General features: G+C 49.2%; 1 protein-coding gene across 27 annotated transcripts in view; it reads right to left on the bottom strand.

Moving 5' to 3' along the window:
• Positions 1 to 17169, bottom strand: part of PTPRS (protein tyrosine phosphatase receptor type S) — a 148313-nt gene that overhangs the window by 57998 nt on the left and 73146 nt on the right. For all 27 annotated transcript variants that reach the window (XM_065042577.1, XM_065042580.1, XM_065042589.1 and 24 more), the window contains 2 exons: positions 9888 to 10076; positions 677 to 787 (listed from right to left, as the gene is read on the bottom strand). In XM_065042577.1, the coding sequence (XP_064898649.1) occupies positions 677 to 787; positions 9888 to 10076 (300 nt within the window). The remainder of the gene's footprint in view (positions 1 to 676; positions 788 to 9887; positions 10077 to 17169) is intronic.

Below are 17169 nucleotides of genomic sequence, written 5' to 3'. Positions count from 1 at the left end.
TAAGACAGCGGAACATCGAGGGGGCATCAAGCAGAAGCCGATCCCCCTGTCATCTGTTCCGCGGGTGAAGGGATCTGCCGCTGCAGCAGAGATGGCTGCTGGCGTCTCCAGCTTTGTGAACCTGTGCCCCACGGCCAGCGTTCGTGCCCGAGGAACCGGTGACAAATTACTGCTGGCAAAGGGTGAACCAGCTGGGGCCTTGGGGAGAAGCGAGAATGAACCCTCCTGCGGCGATCTGCCGAGACCCAGGGGACGCACGGCTCTGCGGACGGGCTGAGAGGGTCCTCCCCTCCTCTCGCACCCACACCAGCAGAACCGACGCCTTCCCACTGCCGGGGAGCGGGATCCTTTGGGAGAAAAGGGCTTTCTGTCCTCTTTGCAGCCAACGCCGTTTGTTCCCCTCTGGGCTCTGCAGGCTGATGGCGGCCAGCGACTTGGGGACACTATTCTGCATCACGCTTGACTTCGCTGTGAGCGACGCAGCCTCGTATCGCTGCTCTGCAACAGCGGCGCGGCGGCTGGAGCCAGCGGCAGCGAGGGCACACCGGGACCCCCTGCAGGGATCCGATGATTAACACCGGTGCTACCCCTGCACTCAGGGCCAGGATGGGACGGAGCAGCTGGGGACACTGAATCCAGGGGGTTTGGCAGCGGTGTGAGCCGACGCGCTCCCTACCTCTCACGTAAAGGTTAGCGGGCGAGGAGTAGCGCACGCCCGCGCTGTTGCTGGCGACGCATTCGTACTTCCCCTGGTCCGTCTCCTCGCTGCTCTCGATCTGCAGGCCACCTGGGAGGAGAGAAGAAGACCGCAGCAAAGACACCATCATCACCATTTTGTTGCGTGTTTAAGAGAGAGTAATAGCAGCGATGTTTTGCTTTTTCCCCTCGTTGAACCAATAGATACTGGGACAGTCCCCGGGGGTTTGGGGTGATGAGCCCTGAGCCCTCTGCGCACACCAGCTCAGGTCTGTGCTCAGCGTTAGGCTGGACATGCACCCAACAGGGAGAGACAATTTAATACCCCCCTCTACACCGAGTGTTACTCTCTGTACTGAAACAACCAGCAGAAGTATCAACTTTTGTGGTTTCTGCAATGCAGGCATTCTGCACCAGAACTCATGAAATCAACGGCAATAATCCCTGTTCCTGTGATCCCTAGAAATCCATCAGACGCAGCTTTCCCTCGCTCCATTTGAAGCAGTGACCAACGCTTTGTCACCTACTGCTGAGGGTCCCTGGGGCATTTTTATCACCGCTGCCTTCCTTTTGTGCCTAAATACCTGATTCACTACAGTGCAAAAAGCACCTTACTGGTAGTGAATATTCCCAAGGGAAAACCCTGTAAATACTGCACTGAAACTTCCAAATTGCCCGTGTGGTTTACACTGGCAGGGCCAAAAGGATTAAGGTCTTTCTTAAACCTGTACACTACTGCTGTTTATAGGAACATACCCAGAGCCCATGCTAAACGCTCCTGTAAGCAAACATGCAGAGATATGCCGCATGTAACTACATGGAAGAAAATTGCCTCATTTACCTCAGAAGGCTTCATCCCTGCAAAACTCCGGGTAAAATATATACTATATAAATAATTCAACAGGCTATCAAATGTTTTATGTATTAGGAGTACATGGTTATACTACAGATATGGACAGAGCTCACAAGTGGTAAGACTCTTTAGCTCCCATCTCTGGAAAAAAACCCCACCTAAATATGAAAACCAAACAATTCCAGCTCGGTGTAATATTATTGATAAAATCTGAAGGGAGAAAAGTGCAAATGATCTCATGGCTGGTTGTAGAGACGGCCTCCTCGGGAAGAGAACCCGCTGTGTTTGCATGAGGACAGGAGCTCGTGTTCCTCCGTGTGCGTGGGGAGATGTGGGAGCACCCACGGCAGGGCGGGGGGTGAGAGCGGCTCCCGCGGCATCCGGGAGCTCCCAAAGGCACAGCAGAGACAACCATAACCCCAACGCCAGCTGCTAAACCGAACTCAACTCATTCCTAAAGAATCTGTGGGTATTTCAGCATAACGGGGGTTACAAAGCAAACAGACTGCGTGTTTCGTATTGAATGACGGCTCGAGAGTGCTGCCATGGGAAGGCTCCGCTTTGGTGGAGAGCTGGCCATGGAGTTCTCCTAGAAATTGCTGTTCATTTGGATAAATCTGTGGGTTGCTTCCACTGGTTCCAGACTGGGTTTTGTGCAGCTCGTGAGCATTGCTTGTCCGAGCGTATCCAAGGGGAGACGAAGCCACATGGCAGAGCAGGGACTCAACCATGAGCTGCAGGGGAATCGGGACTCAGCCCTTTCATCCGGACCACAGCAGCTCTGCTGGCGAACGCAGTGCTGGAAATTACACTGCGGAGAGGGCAATGAGTTTTCAGCACTTGTCAGGAGCCAATAGAGATGACGTGTGAAAAGTAGATCTCACCTACAGCATCTCCTGTTGCTTTTAGCGGCAAAGAATTATGGGCTTTTAAATTTGCCAGCGGAGAGAAAAACCAAAGCAGGGTCTCCCAAGGGCGCACACCCAGTTCCTGGTGATTTGCAATGACAGCTCGAGGTGTAGGATCTTTCTGGCTCCATAAAGGGACAGAGCAGAAGCTACTTACCATGGGTATGTTTCCCAGAAAAACCTAAGGGTAAGAGACCGAGGAGGAAGGGGGAAAAAAGGCTCTGAATCCAAACACATGAGTACGCTGAGAAGGTAAATGCTGAAGATCTGACTGAGCAGAGCGCTGGAAAACTTTCACCACCATCAGGAGCACTTTGCACCAGTCAAGAGAAGGTCCTAAGTATTTACCAAGGTTTGTTAGCATTTAATACAATGCTCAAGATAAACTTCAGTCCGTCACAGTCCTGGAGAGATTAGCTCTTAAAACTCTGCCATAAATCTGAGGCAGCACAGTCCCAGACGTTATTAGAATAACAGTATCAGTGTTACCAAGTGCACCCAGCAAACAAAAAAGGACACTATAACCATATATAAAATAAAGACAGGTATAAAAAAGAAATATCTAGAGGTGAAGCAGGACAAGGAAACATAACAACAACAACAACAAGAATCTGTATAGAGCACAGGTCAATGAAACAGGAACTGAGTGAGGTGTTTGGAGAGTGGGTGAGTGAGTGGGCTGGGATGTCTTACCTCGGATCGGTGTACCTTCTGCAAAGAAAACAAAGAAAATGAGTGAAAAGGCTGTAAAACCCCAAACACCTGCACTGCCCGTGGGAAAAGGACCTGAGTCAAGGAAGACAGTTCCCAGTAGGAAACTTCCTGCTCTCCCTCATCTTCAGTGACAGGGACAGACTGAAGGGGGTTCGGGGGCTCAGGTGGGGATGCCCTTTTTAAAGCACTCCAATCCCATGGCACTTGGCTTGAAAAATCTGAAGACTGGCTCCATTTTGTTGCTGAGAATTCAAAGAAAGTCTCCAAGCTCTCAGCTAACATTACTGTTTGCTACTTGCAGAACACACGATGAACCTGCGTTTATCTTCATCGCTCCAGGGGAAAAGGGTTGGCACTATGGCTGTGTCTGCAGATAAGGGACAGGCAGGTACCTGGCACCACATTACGAGCTGCAGGTTTGATCCCACCTTTGCTAGCGAATTCCTGGTTCCAAATTGGAGTTATTGGCACCGGTGTGCGAGGAACTCATCGCATGTCCTTGTCAGGGCTTTGCCAGATGTTCTGAAGGCCATGCTAATGGACGAGTGAAGGGCCACCTCACACAACGGGGGCAGGAGGGGGTTCTATGGAGAGAGCAGAGCTGTGCTACATTCGCCTGCTGGCTGCGTCTCCCTTGGGTTTATATTGCAGCCCCCTCCAGCTGTGGCTGGTGCCTAACGCGAGTCTCTGCCCAGGCAGGGCTCACGGAGCAGAGGAAGGGACATCGTGCCTGCTGAACCGTGTCAATGGTAAAATCACTGTTCCCCCGTTTAACCTCCTGAGGTTGCAACCATCTTCCTTTGAGAACATGGCAGGTCCTTTTGCTCACAGTGGCATTCAAACTTGTCACACAGTTTATAAAGAAGGGGGTTTAGTTGGTTGGTTTTTACCCCAATCCTGAGAACAGGGCAGATTCCGCAATTAAAAGTATCGCCTCTTAGTAGGGAGAAATGCAAGTGCTTGTTGGCATCGTTAACAACGTCGGCATCCTGCAGCACCTCATTACATGCCGAATATCAGCCCTACAGTCTCTCCTCTCCCCCAGTGAGGTACGGCAGCACTACTACCCGCACTTTACAGATGGGGAAACTGAGGTAGAGCTGAAGCAACTTGCCCAAGGTCACAGAGGGAAGCTTGTGGCAGAGGCGAGAATGGGAGTTGGAGCCTCCCGTGTGCCAATCTTCTGCCTTTGCCACCAGAAAACCCCTTCCCTCCTCATCCTTCAGCCCTGCTCATCCTTGTGCTGCGGTTCAGTCCTCCATTTTCAGGATAGAAGGTAAAAAGTATGGATACTGATTACAGTTCACCTTTATTTTTCAAAGGAGACGAGGGAAGAGAGGTATTATAGTGTTAGGATATTAGATTCTAGTTATACTCAGCTTCTAGTTAAGAGGTTAGGTTATTTGCTAGAGAAAAGTTAGCATCTAGTTAGGGTTAGGAACTAGCTAAGGTTAATAAAGCAGGTTGGTTAGCTGTCAGGACAAAGGTTGGAGAGACAGCGCTTGAAAGAGAAAGAGGTGGGGGGAGCACGTACTGGGGCAGATCTCCACGCGGGAGACGGCAGGAAGGTTTTCAAAAGCGCGCGAGAGAAAGAGAAAGCAGCAAAGGGTTATACTCCAATTCAGTGGAAATAAAAACAGCCTCTGATACATCCTTCTGTCTAAAAACTGGAGTGAAAATCTGCCATCTGTGGCACAAATCTGGCAGCAGGCTAATGGGAAGAGGGTAAAAGAGGGGAGGAGACCCCAGCATCACCCACCGCTATGAAGCTGCTTTGGCCTTGGCTGAGCCTGGTCATTTCCTGCAAAGGTTCACTCTAATTGACAGAAACACGCTGAAGTTAGAGCTCTGTCAGCACAGATACAGCAGCTGTGGTCATTTTCTTGGGTTACTGTAGGTTAGTTATTCCCTGTTCCCTCTAAGCACCAGCGCTGCCCCTGGAAAGAGCAGCTCTCAGAGACAAACTGTGCTCTCGGAGGGCAAAATGAGCTAAGAAATGCCACCTCGCTCTTCCCAATTCTAACTCTGGCACACGGGACATAGAGGTGAAGAGCAGAACACGTTTTGCAAGATGCCCCGCACCGGGGACGGAGTAGACAGAATTTGAATCAAAATGAGCTCAAGTAACCCGCAAGGAAAGAGCAGCAGTTTGAATGGCGGCAGTGACACAGATGGTAGATTTTCACTATTGGAGTTTCACATCTAACCAGCTTCATATTCAACATCAGGGCAGCAGGATGGTGCTGGAAGAGGATAAGAAATTAATTAATTACTCTGGAGAAGTCTGACAGGTTCTGTAATGTTGCTAAGGGCTCGTGCCGGTGGAGGGGAGGCACCTGTGTTCAATACCTGCCTTGCCTGCTGTCCTAACGGTGCATGGGCCAATGCAAACGAAAGCACCAGCTCTGCAGAAAACTAAAGGAGAAAGAACTCACACTGGATGCTGACTTTCGGAGTGAAAAGCTAGCTTTGCAAACTATCCATATTGCACTCCACACCCTCTTGGGATCTGGAGATCCACTTGTTTAGGGCAAAATTTGAGGCTGTGTGTTCCCGGATGGGCAGGATGATAAGGGACCACGGTGGTGCCAGGCGGAATGCCACATCCAGGTGTCCCCCTGTGTCACCGGGGACGGGCTCTGCTCCTCCACCACCCCTTGCTCTGCCTGTCCACCCAGCAAACTGCCTCCGGATTCACCCAGCCTTGAAAACAGGGCGAGGAGGACAGTCACCATTGCCATGGCAATGACAGCAAACACGTCCCCACCTCCTGTCGGGCCACGTGCGAGCACACGTGTGCGCTGGGGAGAGCTCTGGCTTCCAAACAAGCCAGCAATCACCAAGGGTCTCCTGTAATTTTCAGATGCCGGATCCTGGCTGACAGCTGCAATTGCTACATCTCTGCTAACAAAAGGGGACTTGGCAGAGGGAGCAGATGTGACGTGAGCTCTGCAGAGAGGCTCGCGGCTCCTCGAGGGACACGGGCGATCTGGACGGGGGGGCTTTGCCTTTGCTTAACCCTTCTGCATAGCCACGACCTGGGATTTACAGGTTTAATTGGAAATAGCTGCACCCCCACCTCTCCCTCCTGAAAATGCCAATAACCCTGTTAGATGTGAAACTCCAAGACCTCCTGCAGGTGTGAACACAATTATCACAGTTCCAGGGTACAAGCTATTGTGTCATTGGGGAATTCCAGGACAACTGTTGCTAAGTTACAAAAAAAATCTATCCAATGTTAGGAGCTTCATATTAGCTGTTATCTCTTTATACAGAGAGATTAATTAAGATGATTATTATTCATTTTGTAGCCTGCAATACCCCTGCAAAAATTCATTATGAGGGCAGAGTATCCCTATTGAAGGAGTTAGTAGAAGAAATGCATAGCATGCCTCTCAAGAAGCTGTTACAAAGGAATTAGTTTCAAGGGGAAGGGTTACAAATCTGGACATGAGCAGGTTTGGGGTTTTTCGGTTTGATTGGTTTTTTTAATTGAGCAAACTTACCAAAGGTCTCTGAATGTTAAAAAAAAACAGTGAAAAAGAAAAACAAACAAAAAAAGGTTGTTATAGCCAGTTATTGAGAGAACAGAAGACAACAACAAGACACAAGAGGTTGGAGTGCTGGTGTGACGTGAGGTGCCTGTGTCACCCCCCGGGTGGCACGGCCGAGCACCGGACACCGGCTCCATGTCCTGACAGCACCGGCATCGCGCTTAACCCAAATATCCGCTTCTCTGACACCTCTAAGAGCGCTTAGACAAGTGGGGTCTCCAGGGCAGAGATGTTCATGTGTGTCAAAGGAAGCAGGAGCTCACACTGACGTTCCTCCCGCTCTCCTTCGACCGACAATACAGTTTTTCAACCCCCAAACTTTAGAGAAAGCCATCCCTGCCAACAGCAAACACAAGAGCTCATTCCCATTAGATTGCCAATTGCTTGGGAAGTTTATCTGGAGATGGAAAATATATATGTATATATATAATATATATAACGTATACTTCATACAGAAAACCCTCTATGCTTAATGATCTGTTTCCCAATTATATTGAAGACCCTTAAAACAATGGGTCCATAGGACAATGTGAATATAACGACCATGGTCTTGGAGGTCCATTTCTATCGCCAGCAAAATATTTGATATAAATGAGAACCGCATCTGCGCATGGCTTCCCAATTTTGCAGAGCTCTGTGTATGACACTTGTACCTTTTAACGAGCTAATCTGCATGTCCGCCACTAACTCATATATTGATATAAATTCAGTTCTCAACGCCCTTCGTAATAAAAGCAGCACGATGACTTTATCTCCAAGAGAGAATCTGGGTGTCTGTCCTGTCTGTCTCACCAGGGAGCAAAGCCCAGCACTTTGGGACAACACAGTCGCTGTTTTCTCTGCTAAGCCCGTTAGCGCAAAGCGAAGTTGTGATTTAGTCCCAGGGTCGCTCCTCCTCCCTGCACTCCTGTTCACAGAGGGCTCGTTAGCTGGGTGTAATTGTTAATCCCCAAGAAGCTGGGCTGGAGTCATTCTGATGACCTGTGGGTGAAAGACACTGAAGCTCATTAGCAGTGTCCTGAAGCACCTAATGCCCTAACGTGTGCTAGTGCCACACTTCTGGCAGCAAAGGTGGTTTTCTGGAAAGATAAATGTCTTAAATTAAGTTCTGACTTGAGCAGCACTCACACCATCAGCGTTCAAACAGGCGTCACCTTGTACATCACACTTGGGTTACAAATCCACACCTCAATCTGCTCTGCCTTGTCTTAAAACAAACTCCCCTCCCCTGACTAAAACACTAACACAGTACAGATGACCCTAACGTTAATGTATTTTGCATTCTCACAGGCTTTGGCATCACAGAACGTGCGAGTTTTGAAAGGCCACAGAAGCAGCTGAAACAGGGGGATTCAGAAGCCCTGGCTGTCCAGGAACCTGCGCTCCCTTTCGCACATCAACAGGTTTCTACCCCTAAGGACAACAGGGAGGCCTCAGGGTTTCAACAGTTCACTAATTCAGAGCAGCTGTAAATGAAATTAATTCTCAGCAGGTATCTTCTGATTTATCGGAAAGGCCAAGAGTTCACCCTGCCGCTCAGCAATGCGCTGCAGTAAAAATGCAGCACTCAGGTGGCTTCAAGGAAAACACCCGATCAAACCCAGTTAAAGAGCATAAAGGCATTCGAGCAAGATGATAAATGTATTAAAAATAATCTGCCCGTGCATTACTCACACTTCAGATCACGGTCACAGAGCACGATATAATTCTAGTTTACCTCTCATTATTTATGCTGAGTGATTGGGTTTTTCTTAATTTGCATTTGCCTCAGCTGTTATGATAAAACAGGGAGGTCAATCTCATCTGTGTTTGTGAGATTCGACAATCCATTCTAATTCAACAAAGCAGTTTAAGTATCTGCTTGTAAGTTTGCTTCACTGAATAAGGATGTGTTTATGCAGGTGTATAAAAGCCACACTGAACTGGAACTACACTGAATCTTTTCCACTGGTGGCACAAAGAACTAAAAACCTTTATACAGAATCCTTGCCAAACAAGGCAAGAGAACAAAACAGGCGGTTCCGTTCTCTGATGCTCAGACCCAGCATTTCAGTGCTCAGAACTGGTTTCTTCGGTCCAAAAAAGACCCCTGAAAATGCTCCATCTTGGCCAAATGAATGTTCTGAGTGGCCGAAGCGACGCTCATGCTCGCCCGGTCCAACCGCACAGACACGTTTGCTCTAGGCCGGGTCAAAGCAGTTGGTATTTGAGAAGGGTTATTCCTTGGCTTAGTTTTGTTAAAAGGTCAAGCTTCCGAAGCTTGTTTAATTTTGCAGCAATCAATGCAAGTGCTTTTTCAGTAGTATTTTCAAATGAATACACCTGTGCCCTCCTCGCACACATACACACATTCTCACACACACATTCTCACACAGTGAACTGGCAAATTTTACCAGTGTAAAAACAGCTCCTGAAATGTGAATATTAAGAGATGTCACGTTGACACACAAGACACAAAACAACAAACATAAAACAAACAAAAGAGACAGATGGACAAGCAGATGGGGAAAGAGGGAGAAGTGAGAGGAGCCACGGAGCTGGGCTACATCTGTTCACGGAGATCACTCCATGGGCAGCACCAAGGGGTCACCTCAGGATGCCCAAAGTGCTCTCCAGCCATGGCTGCAGGGACTGGATGCAGAGAGATCCTCAAGAGCTGTTCTTCAGCGCCAGCTTTGAGGGGCTCGGTTCACACCAACAGGACCAAGGTTCGACAGAAAGCGAACCGCAGACCCTATCCCAGGTGTGTGTGGCCTGAAAAGCCACGTCTGCATAGCGGTTCTACTTGTCCTCACCCCGTTCTTGGTCTGAGGAGAAAATCCTCAGCCCTATCCAGTCCCCACTCTCCCTGAGCCGCAAGAGCACTGGTATCCAGTGAACTTCCCACAGTGTCTCCTGGATGGGAACCAGCTTCCCGGTTGAGATTCCCCTCATGGCAACCAGGCAGCGGGGAAGGCCAGGAGGATGGGCTGGAGGGGAAAACACTCCGACCACTCCCTCGGTAAGAACGTGAGTCCCAAAACCAAAGAAAACCTAATGCCCCAATCCACACCAGTGGGGCTGGTGTCTATCAGTCCCCTCTTCTGCTTCAGAAACCTCTGAGCAGCCTCTTCACAGCTCCATCTAGGTCTTAATTCCTCCAATCTCCCACAGAGACCTTACCTGATCTCAGCTGTTTGATTCTCCCGTTGCTCGCGCTGGGGTCGACAGGCAGGAAATCTTTAAACCAAGTGATCTCTGGGTCGGGGTTCCCGCTGGCGGCGCAGAGCATCGTGGCTGTTCGGGTCCGCTCCACCACCTTCAGCTGCGGCCCCATATCGATGCTGGGGAAGCCGGGGGGTAACTGGTCCTCTGGTGGTGGAGAACAAAGGAAAAGTGGTTAAACAGGGAGCGGGGCAGCTGACGGGGCTGTTCAGTGAAATAAAACATCAGGGGGACTTGTTGCCCAGCACTCTGTGCAATGCTATTTAAAACAAGGCTACAGTAAATGGTCCACAGATACTTTGCGAAAACACGTTATACAGTAAAACCTACCAGCCTGTCCATTTTGTGTGACTATTCTAACATCTCACAAGATGATTCTAAATTTAAATACAATCTATTAAAACCCTCTGGGGCATGGGGATAGTAATTTCCAGGTTTCTCCAGGTCTTGCACCGAATCCCTGTCAGGTACGTGACTCGCACTTATTTGTTCTCCCGGCAGAAACTGTGCACACATATGGCAAAGACCCTGCTTGCAGAGTCCATCTCCGCAGCCACATTTAAAAGGAGGGGGTAACCTCTCCCTCCAAACCCCACCGAACAAAACAAGCCGAGAAATAATAAGAGAAATAATGAAAGCGACTACGTGGACAGGCCTGTCAAAGCCACAGTGGAAACGAGAGAAGAGAGAGGAAAATATCATCCAGCTGCAGATTCCAGAGGGGACACACATAACAACAAGAAGCCAAGTGCTGTCACACAGGGTGTGATTTGTAGATCTATTAATTCAGAGCGCTGCTGCCCTACAAGAGGGACGTGGCGGCAGCACCTGGAAGCCAGGCCCAACCGAGCTTCCCGCCTCCTCTCCATCTTGCCTTTGCCTTCACTAATGAGGGTGACGAGGGCAATCCGAACCGATGCTGACTAATCTGTGAGAACTAATACAAAACCCCAGTGCTTCCCTCATCATCTTTGTCACAACCTCCTAATTTGTGTGGCAGAGAGCTGTCCTACACGGGCTGGTGCGGCTCAGGAATGTGCCAGCTTTTCCCCCACAAAATCAGGCTCTGGGGAGCGCGGCCTGGAAGGAAGATGATGGCGCCAGGGTGGGACTTTATAGGGATCTTCTGTCACTGCCAATGAGGCGTGTTGAGGAGTCGCAGACTCGGCAATCTATGGTGTTGAATCCATCCCGCGAGCAGGTGAAGGAGTAGAAGGGAAATAACAGAGAGGATTTTTAAAAAGGTGAAGAGATGGGCTGGAAACCCTTGGTTGGGAACCATCCCTGCCAACAGCAAACACAAGAGCTCATTCCCTGCTGGTGGCACGTTGCGTATCAGGAGAAACGGAGTAAAACTACGTGTGGCTGAACTCGGAGACGGTGGAACAAGAGAGAAAGCCAGTGTCCTGGGTACGGTGGGTGGCTTTTCCGGGAAGTGCAAAGCAGAATCGCCAGACCCCAGTATGGCTCCACGGCAGCTCCAAACCCCCGCGCTTTGGGTACGAGCTATTCCACACTCAGCTTCTAAAAATCTCTGAAAACATGAATGCAGAGCTAGAGATTTGTGTGGTGCTCTCATACCCGTGGCCAAGAAACTCTTGACTAATACCGTTATTAGCAGTGCACAGCTACTGCGGAGAAGAAAAGGTTTTAAATGCCTCAATTGTGTGTTTTAAAATGTTCATTGTTTCCTTCCTCTGACCATTGTTGGAGAGTTATAAAGGATCTATTGTGACTCACTGGAGAGTGAAATGTATTAACCACACCTCTCGTGTATCAAAGGAACCTGACCACAAACAAAAACACATACCATTTTATAAATGCTACAGTAATACAGATCTCCCAGTATGGACGAACTTAGAGTTTTATAAAGGTGAAGTCATTCTGGTGCATCTGAACCACCTCTAAATCAGAATATTGCATTCTAAATAGAAACCTAAACAACTTTAACTAGAGATTGAACCAAACCTGTGAGTTCTCAGTTCACCAGGATGCGCTTGGGCATTGTGGGCATCTCCAGGCAGCCTGTGTTGGTGTGGATAATGTGTGCTGGTGAGGATAACGTGTGCTGGTGTGGATAACGTGCGCTGGGGTGGATAACGTGTGCAGGTAACGTGTGCTGGTGAGGATAACGTGTGCAGGTGAGGTTAACGTGTGCTGGTGTGGATAACCTGTGCTGGTTCAGGTAATGTGTGCTGGTGTGGATAATGTGTGCTGGTGTGGATAACGTGTGCAGGTAACGTGTGCTGGTGTGGATAATGTGTGCAGGTAACGTGTGCTGGTGAGGATAACCTGTGCTGGTGTGGATAACGTGTGCAGGTAACGTGTGCTGGTGTGGATAACCTGTGCTGGTGTGGATAACGTGTGCAGGTAACGTGTGCTGGTGTGGATAACCTGTGCTGGTGAGGATAACGTGTGCAGGTAACGTGTGCTGGTGTGGATAACCTGTGCTGGTGAGGATAACGCGTGCTGCAAAACCCCGGCCTCTCCAGGAGCGATCTGTTAACGGCTTCTCCTCCCCTCTGCTGTTCAACCAGGCGGTGGTGCGTGGTGAGGAGCCGCGGAGCTGCTGCCGCATTGGCTGCAGATGACATCATTATTGATTACGGCTTTTCTCCCGCTCCCTGGCGATGCTGCTCCACCTGCCTCAGACCCGCGTCCCTTCATTTCATGAACCAATTAATCCGCGGAGAGAACAGCCCTCTTGACTGGCAGGGTGTATGTACGAGTGCATGTGTGTGTGTGCTGGGGGAGGCCTGCTACGACTATTATTACTGAGTGTTTCTAATTAAACAAAAATGTTAATCTTGCAGCACAATGTGCAGAATTCCTCTGAGTTTAATTAAAACAACTGTGACTAGAGGCGTGATCAGATTTGAGGATCAGATCGGCGGAGGAAGCCTCTCGGAACACCACATATTGCACGGATTCAAGTGCTCAGATTTCCTTCCTGCCAGGAAAGTGAAACTGCCTTCACCCCCAACAATTGTATTCCCTGTAATAACGCAATTACCACCTCAACTCAATCCCCACAGGACATGCACACACATGCCATGCCACCCCCCCCATCGATCCCCAAACCTGGCACCAAATGAATAAATAAGGAACGGTTCAGATTGTGAATTCTCTTTCTAAAAGCAGCCCAGGCAACCGCAAGAACAAAAGAATCAAGATGCAAGTTGAAGATGCTTCAAGGGCACATCTGGGCAGTGCCTGCTGTTGAAAATCACACTAGCTTACGCAGGCAAATGTTTTCATGTACTCGTATTAACAGAGCATCCCAAATACCTCGTTCACACCTGCCCTTAGACTCAGTTGTTAAAAGCCTCTACAATGAAAAGCTGCTGAATTATCTCAAGGCCACTGAACAAAGTAGGGTGAGAAAGAACAGGGGAGGAGGGAGGCGAGGAGAGCAGAGCAGAGCACTTCAGCGTTCATTTATAATAAATCCTGCTGGAGGACAGAGCTGCGAACCCGCGCCGACACACACACGGTCATACGGAAAACACAAGGGTCGGCAGCGATGGCGACGGCGGAGACCGGCGCTCGCTGTCCCCTGTCACTCTAGAAGGTGGCAGCTCTGCGTTTAGATAATTAGCTGCGCTGGAAATGAGGATGATAAAGAAAGATGAAGCGGGTGTTGCTGCTGCTCTTTTTCCCGCAGGGTGTGCACAGTCGTTTAATAATTTAGAGGAGAAGGAGGGTGTGAGCGTGTTCAGACGCACTGTAGAATGCAGAAAGCCACCATGAGGATGCTGTTGAAGGGAAGAGGAGGAATCTTTGGCTCTTCTCTGGAGATCCGTGGCCCAGCTCACAGGTGCTGGTCTCTAGCAAGTCAATTCTCCCTTCAAGGTGGAAGAACTGAGCACAGAGACAAAGCAGCTTGAGTGACACCAGTTTTCAGCAGAATCAGGATCAAAATCCAGCACTCTTGAAACTTATTCCTGCTCTGTTATGAAGACTTACAGCTGCCGCCTCCCCAACAGGAATCCCGGCATCGCGCACCTTGTCAAATTACATCAACAAGTTCTTTCCATCAATATGAATGTACCCCTGTCTGTCTCAACTGTTAGTGCACAGTTAAAGATGATTTTGATACATGCCAGGAGTCTCAGTAACACACTCTGACTGTTGATTCCATTTAGTTTGATCTGAAAGTTTTACTATGAAAATAGTAATAGCCTAACAATGTTACTACAAATTTGCAGGCTTACAGACAATTAATAGGCGCTTAGATAGGGGTGTTTTACCCCATAATGGTGCAGGTAATACACTGCCTTCCCTACACTAATGTACCCCTGTGTACCCTCCTTAGAAAGGCATCTGAGTTACAATAACTCTGATATGATTCATAAGCTACAGGACTAATCTGCTTTCGACGTGGCCTGATTTTCAGGTCACTACAAGACAAACAAAACTAGTCAAGTTTGAGGCAAGTCTGCCAAGAATGTTTCAAGTGGCACGGTAACATTGCAGAGGGACCAGCTCCTCTTTGAGACGCGCTCCTGTGGGACACGACGCTTTCTGCTGAGCATCTAGAACTGATTCCTGTTTACCTTGTGCTGATCTGCAGCCAACAATTACAAACCCCAACAAAACAGCAGGGATCTCGCTAGAACTTTAAGCGTGCCCACACCAGATGTCCTCTTGGAGTAGGAAACGTAGGAGGAAAATTTGAGGCCAGAATTGTTAGAGAAATGTACGAACACTTGATAAAAAAAGAAAATCAACAGGGAATCACTACAAAAAGAAGTACTGAAAGCCTGTCCACAGCAGCCTGAGTCATACTCCAACAGTAAGAACCACAGACCTTACATGTCTAATAGCCCATTCTCCTCAATTTTCCAGCACACGGTAATCCTCGGGCAAAGATAACACCGGCCAGCATGCAGCGAGCGACGTCTCAGGGCATGGTAAATTGTCTTCCATTACATTTAACTGGACCAAGCACGGGTTTTTACGGGATCACGTTGCATTTCCTAAGGACTCACAAAGGGTAACCTCACTGAACCCTCTGTATCGGCTCCAAGAGTGAAGAACTAAGGCTGGTCTGGCCCCTGCCTGGCACCAGCAGTTGCAGCAAGGCTGCCCTGCTCTCTCAGGCACAATCCTTTGCAGCACCACAATCTCCATCTCAGGCTATGGAAGAAGCAGAGAGAAAGTAGAATCTGTATACAGGAAGCAATAATAATAATAATTAAAAATACATATATCTTTCCCGGATGTGCGGAGCTTAGCGAAACCACACCGACTGGGAGCGGGGGCGCCTGTGCCAACCAGCTTCCTTCTGCCTCACTTACAATGAAAAATGACAGCAGCTGGAGTCAACAATAAGTGGAAAATGCTTCCCAAAACCACTTTCCTTTCTTTCCTCTGGGCTCTGCAGGAATCTGGTTTGCAGGCACTATGTCTGGCCAGCTGTGGAAAGAACAGCAAGTCTCCACAGCCCTATCAAAACTCAGATCCCTCGAGAAGCTGAGCAGGAAGGACAAACAAGGCAGCAGAGCTGGTGTTAAGGGACATCGTATAGTTGAACGGTGTCCATCACTTCTCAGAAGCTCCCAAAGGTTTCCTCTCCTGCAGTTTCCTGTTTGTGAGTGAATGCATGTGGGTTTCTATCGGGGGCTGAGCCAGGAGCAGTCACGTGCATAAAAAGGGGTTTATTCTCAATCCCTACAGCAGCTGCATCTAGGAAAGAAGAATGTATTATTTTTCCTCTTCTGTTGATGAGACTTATCTGCACTGGTGCTGAGGAAATCCCGTAGCTGTTCATGCATGTGCATAGCACGAAGATACACACGTGTATGTCTAACTGTGATTGCAACCGCCCAGCGGGAGGCTGCAGAATTCCTACACAGCCCGCCGTGCAGAGCCTGTGACAGCTGGGGCCCGGGTTTCCACGCTCCGCAGTCCGCCAAGGTGACAGCTCTGCAAACGCCAGCTCACATCCAGCCCCCAGCTTTATGCTAAGCATTCCTTCTGCCAGTGCGAGATGGAAAGGAGGAGGAGGCCTTGCAAAGAAAGAGATAAACAGGAGAGTGGGTGAATGCAGAAGCGGGGAGGAAGAGAGAGGAATAGACACCAGCGCGCTGACTTTGTCGTTGTGGGGATGAATGGATTTGTGCTTGGCCCTTTTCACTTGCCCAGCACTAAAAAATGTGGATCAAGAGGAGATAATCTTTGCTGTGTGAAAGCAAAAGAAACATTAAGGAGATATATGCTACAAAACTGCTTCCTTGATGCCCTTCAACAACATCCAGGCCCAGGTCTACAGCTAATTACTGCTCCCCGAAAGTTAATGAACCAGGAACCCCAGCTGCTCTTGCACAGTCAGTTAACACAGCTACTGAACAAAGTTCTGTTAGGCAAGGAGAACAGGAGTGCTAGTGAAAGCTGCACAATGCAGGAGCAAAACACACAGTAATAATGTTCTGGAGAGTAATTAGTCAGGCAGTGGGGAGATGTAGCTCCTGTCATCTGTCTGTCTAACTGACATGTGTATGATGCTGGTACTGGAAGAAGAGCTGCAAAAAGACATGTACAAAGAACCCTGGTCCCCAAGGAGAGTCACTGAGCTCAGCTCATCATCTCCCATACGTTGTAGCTTTTTTTGGTGGAGCGTGCCTTAAAAACGCTACAAGAATCCAGGGGACGTGTGAGGACAGCAGCTGCAGGACATCCTTCTCTCTTGCCCCTCACTGTAGCTCAATTCAAGGGGCAGAAATGTGGACCATGATTGCAGGGGCACTTCTCCCAAACCACCACAGCTGCCAAGGAACATACGGGAATAAGTGCGAAGGATGAGGCTCCCGGTCCTCTGGGATAACGGCAGCTAGACACACTCTTGTCATAAAGCGCTGCTCCAACCTCCTGACAGATCCATCGCACCACGCACTGCCAACAGAAGGTTAAATGCCAGGCAAAGGAGCTCCACAAAGCTTTAAGTGCACCTACACAAATCTGTCAGGACGGGCCTGCAGCCTCGAAGGCAGCCAGCATTTGACAAGACGGAGACCCCCGGGTGGGCAGCAGAAGGGATATTCCCGCTGCGAGGGGAGGACAAGGGCTTTGCCACGTGCCCTTTACGTCTGACCTTTATTTACCGCTGTACGCTGGGGATCTGCACACAAATTTCGCTCCGCGCTCTCAGGGATGCGCTCGCTGTCTGCTCAAACAAAAGGATTTCAGATGCTCTTGGAGAGAACTGTGAAATTGCGGAAGAAAAGGAACCGGCACGCAG

The sequence above is a fragment of the Columba livia genome, chromosome 27 (genome assembly GCF_036013475.1).
Source record: "Columba livia isolate bColLiv1 breed racing homer chromosome 27, bColLiv1.pat.W.v2, whole genome shotgun sequence".
In the NCBI taxonomy this organism is placed as follows: domain Eukaryota; kingdom Metazoa; phylum Chordata; class Aves; order Columbiformes; family Columbidae; genus Columba; species Columba livia.
Note: the sequence above shows the minus strand (reverse complement) of the source record. Positions and strands in the feature narration are given on the sequence as shown.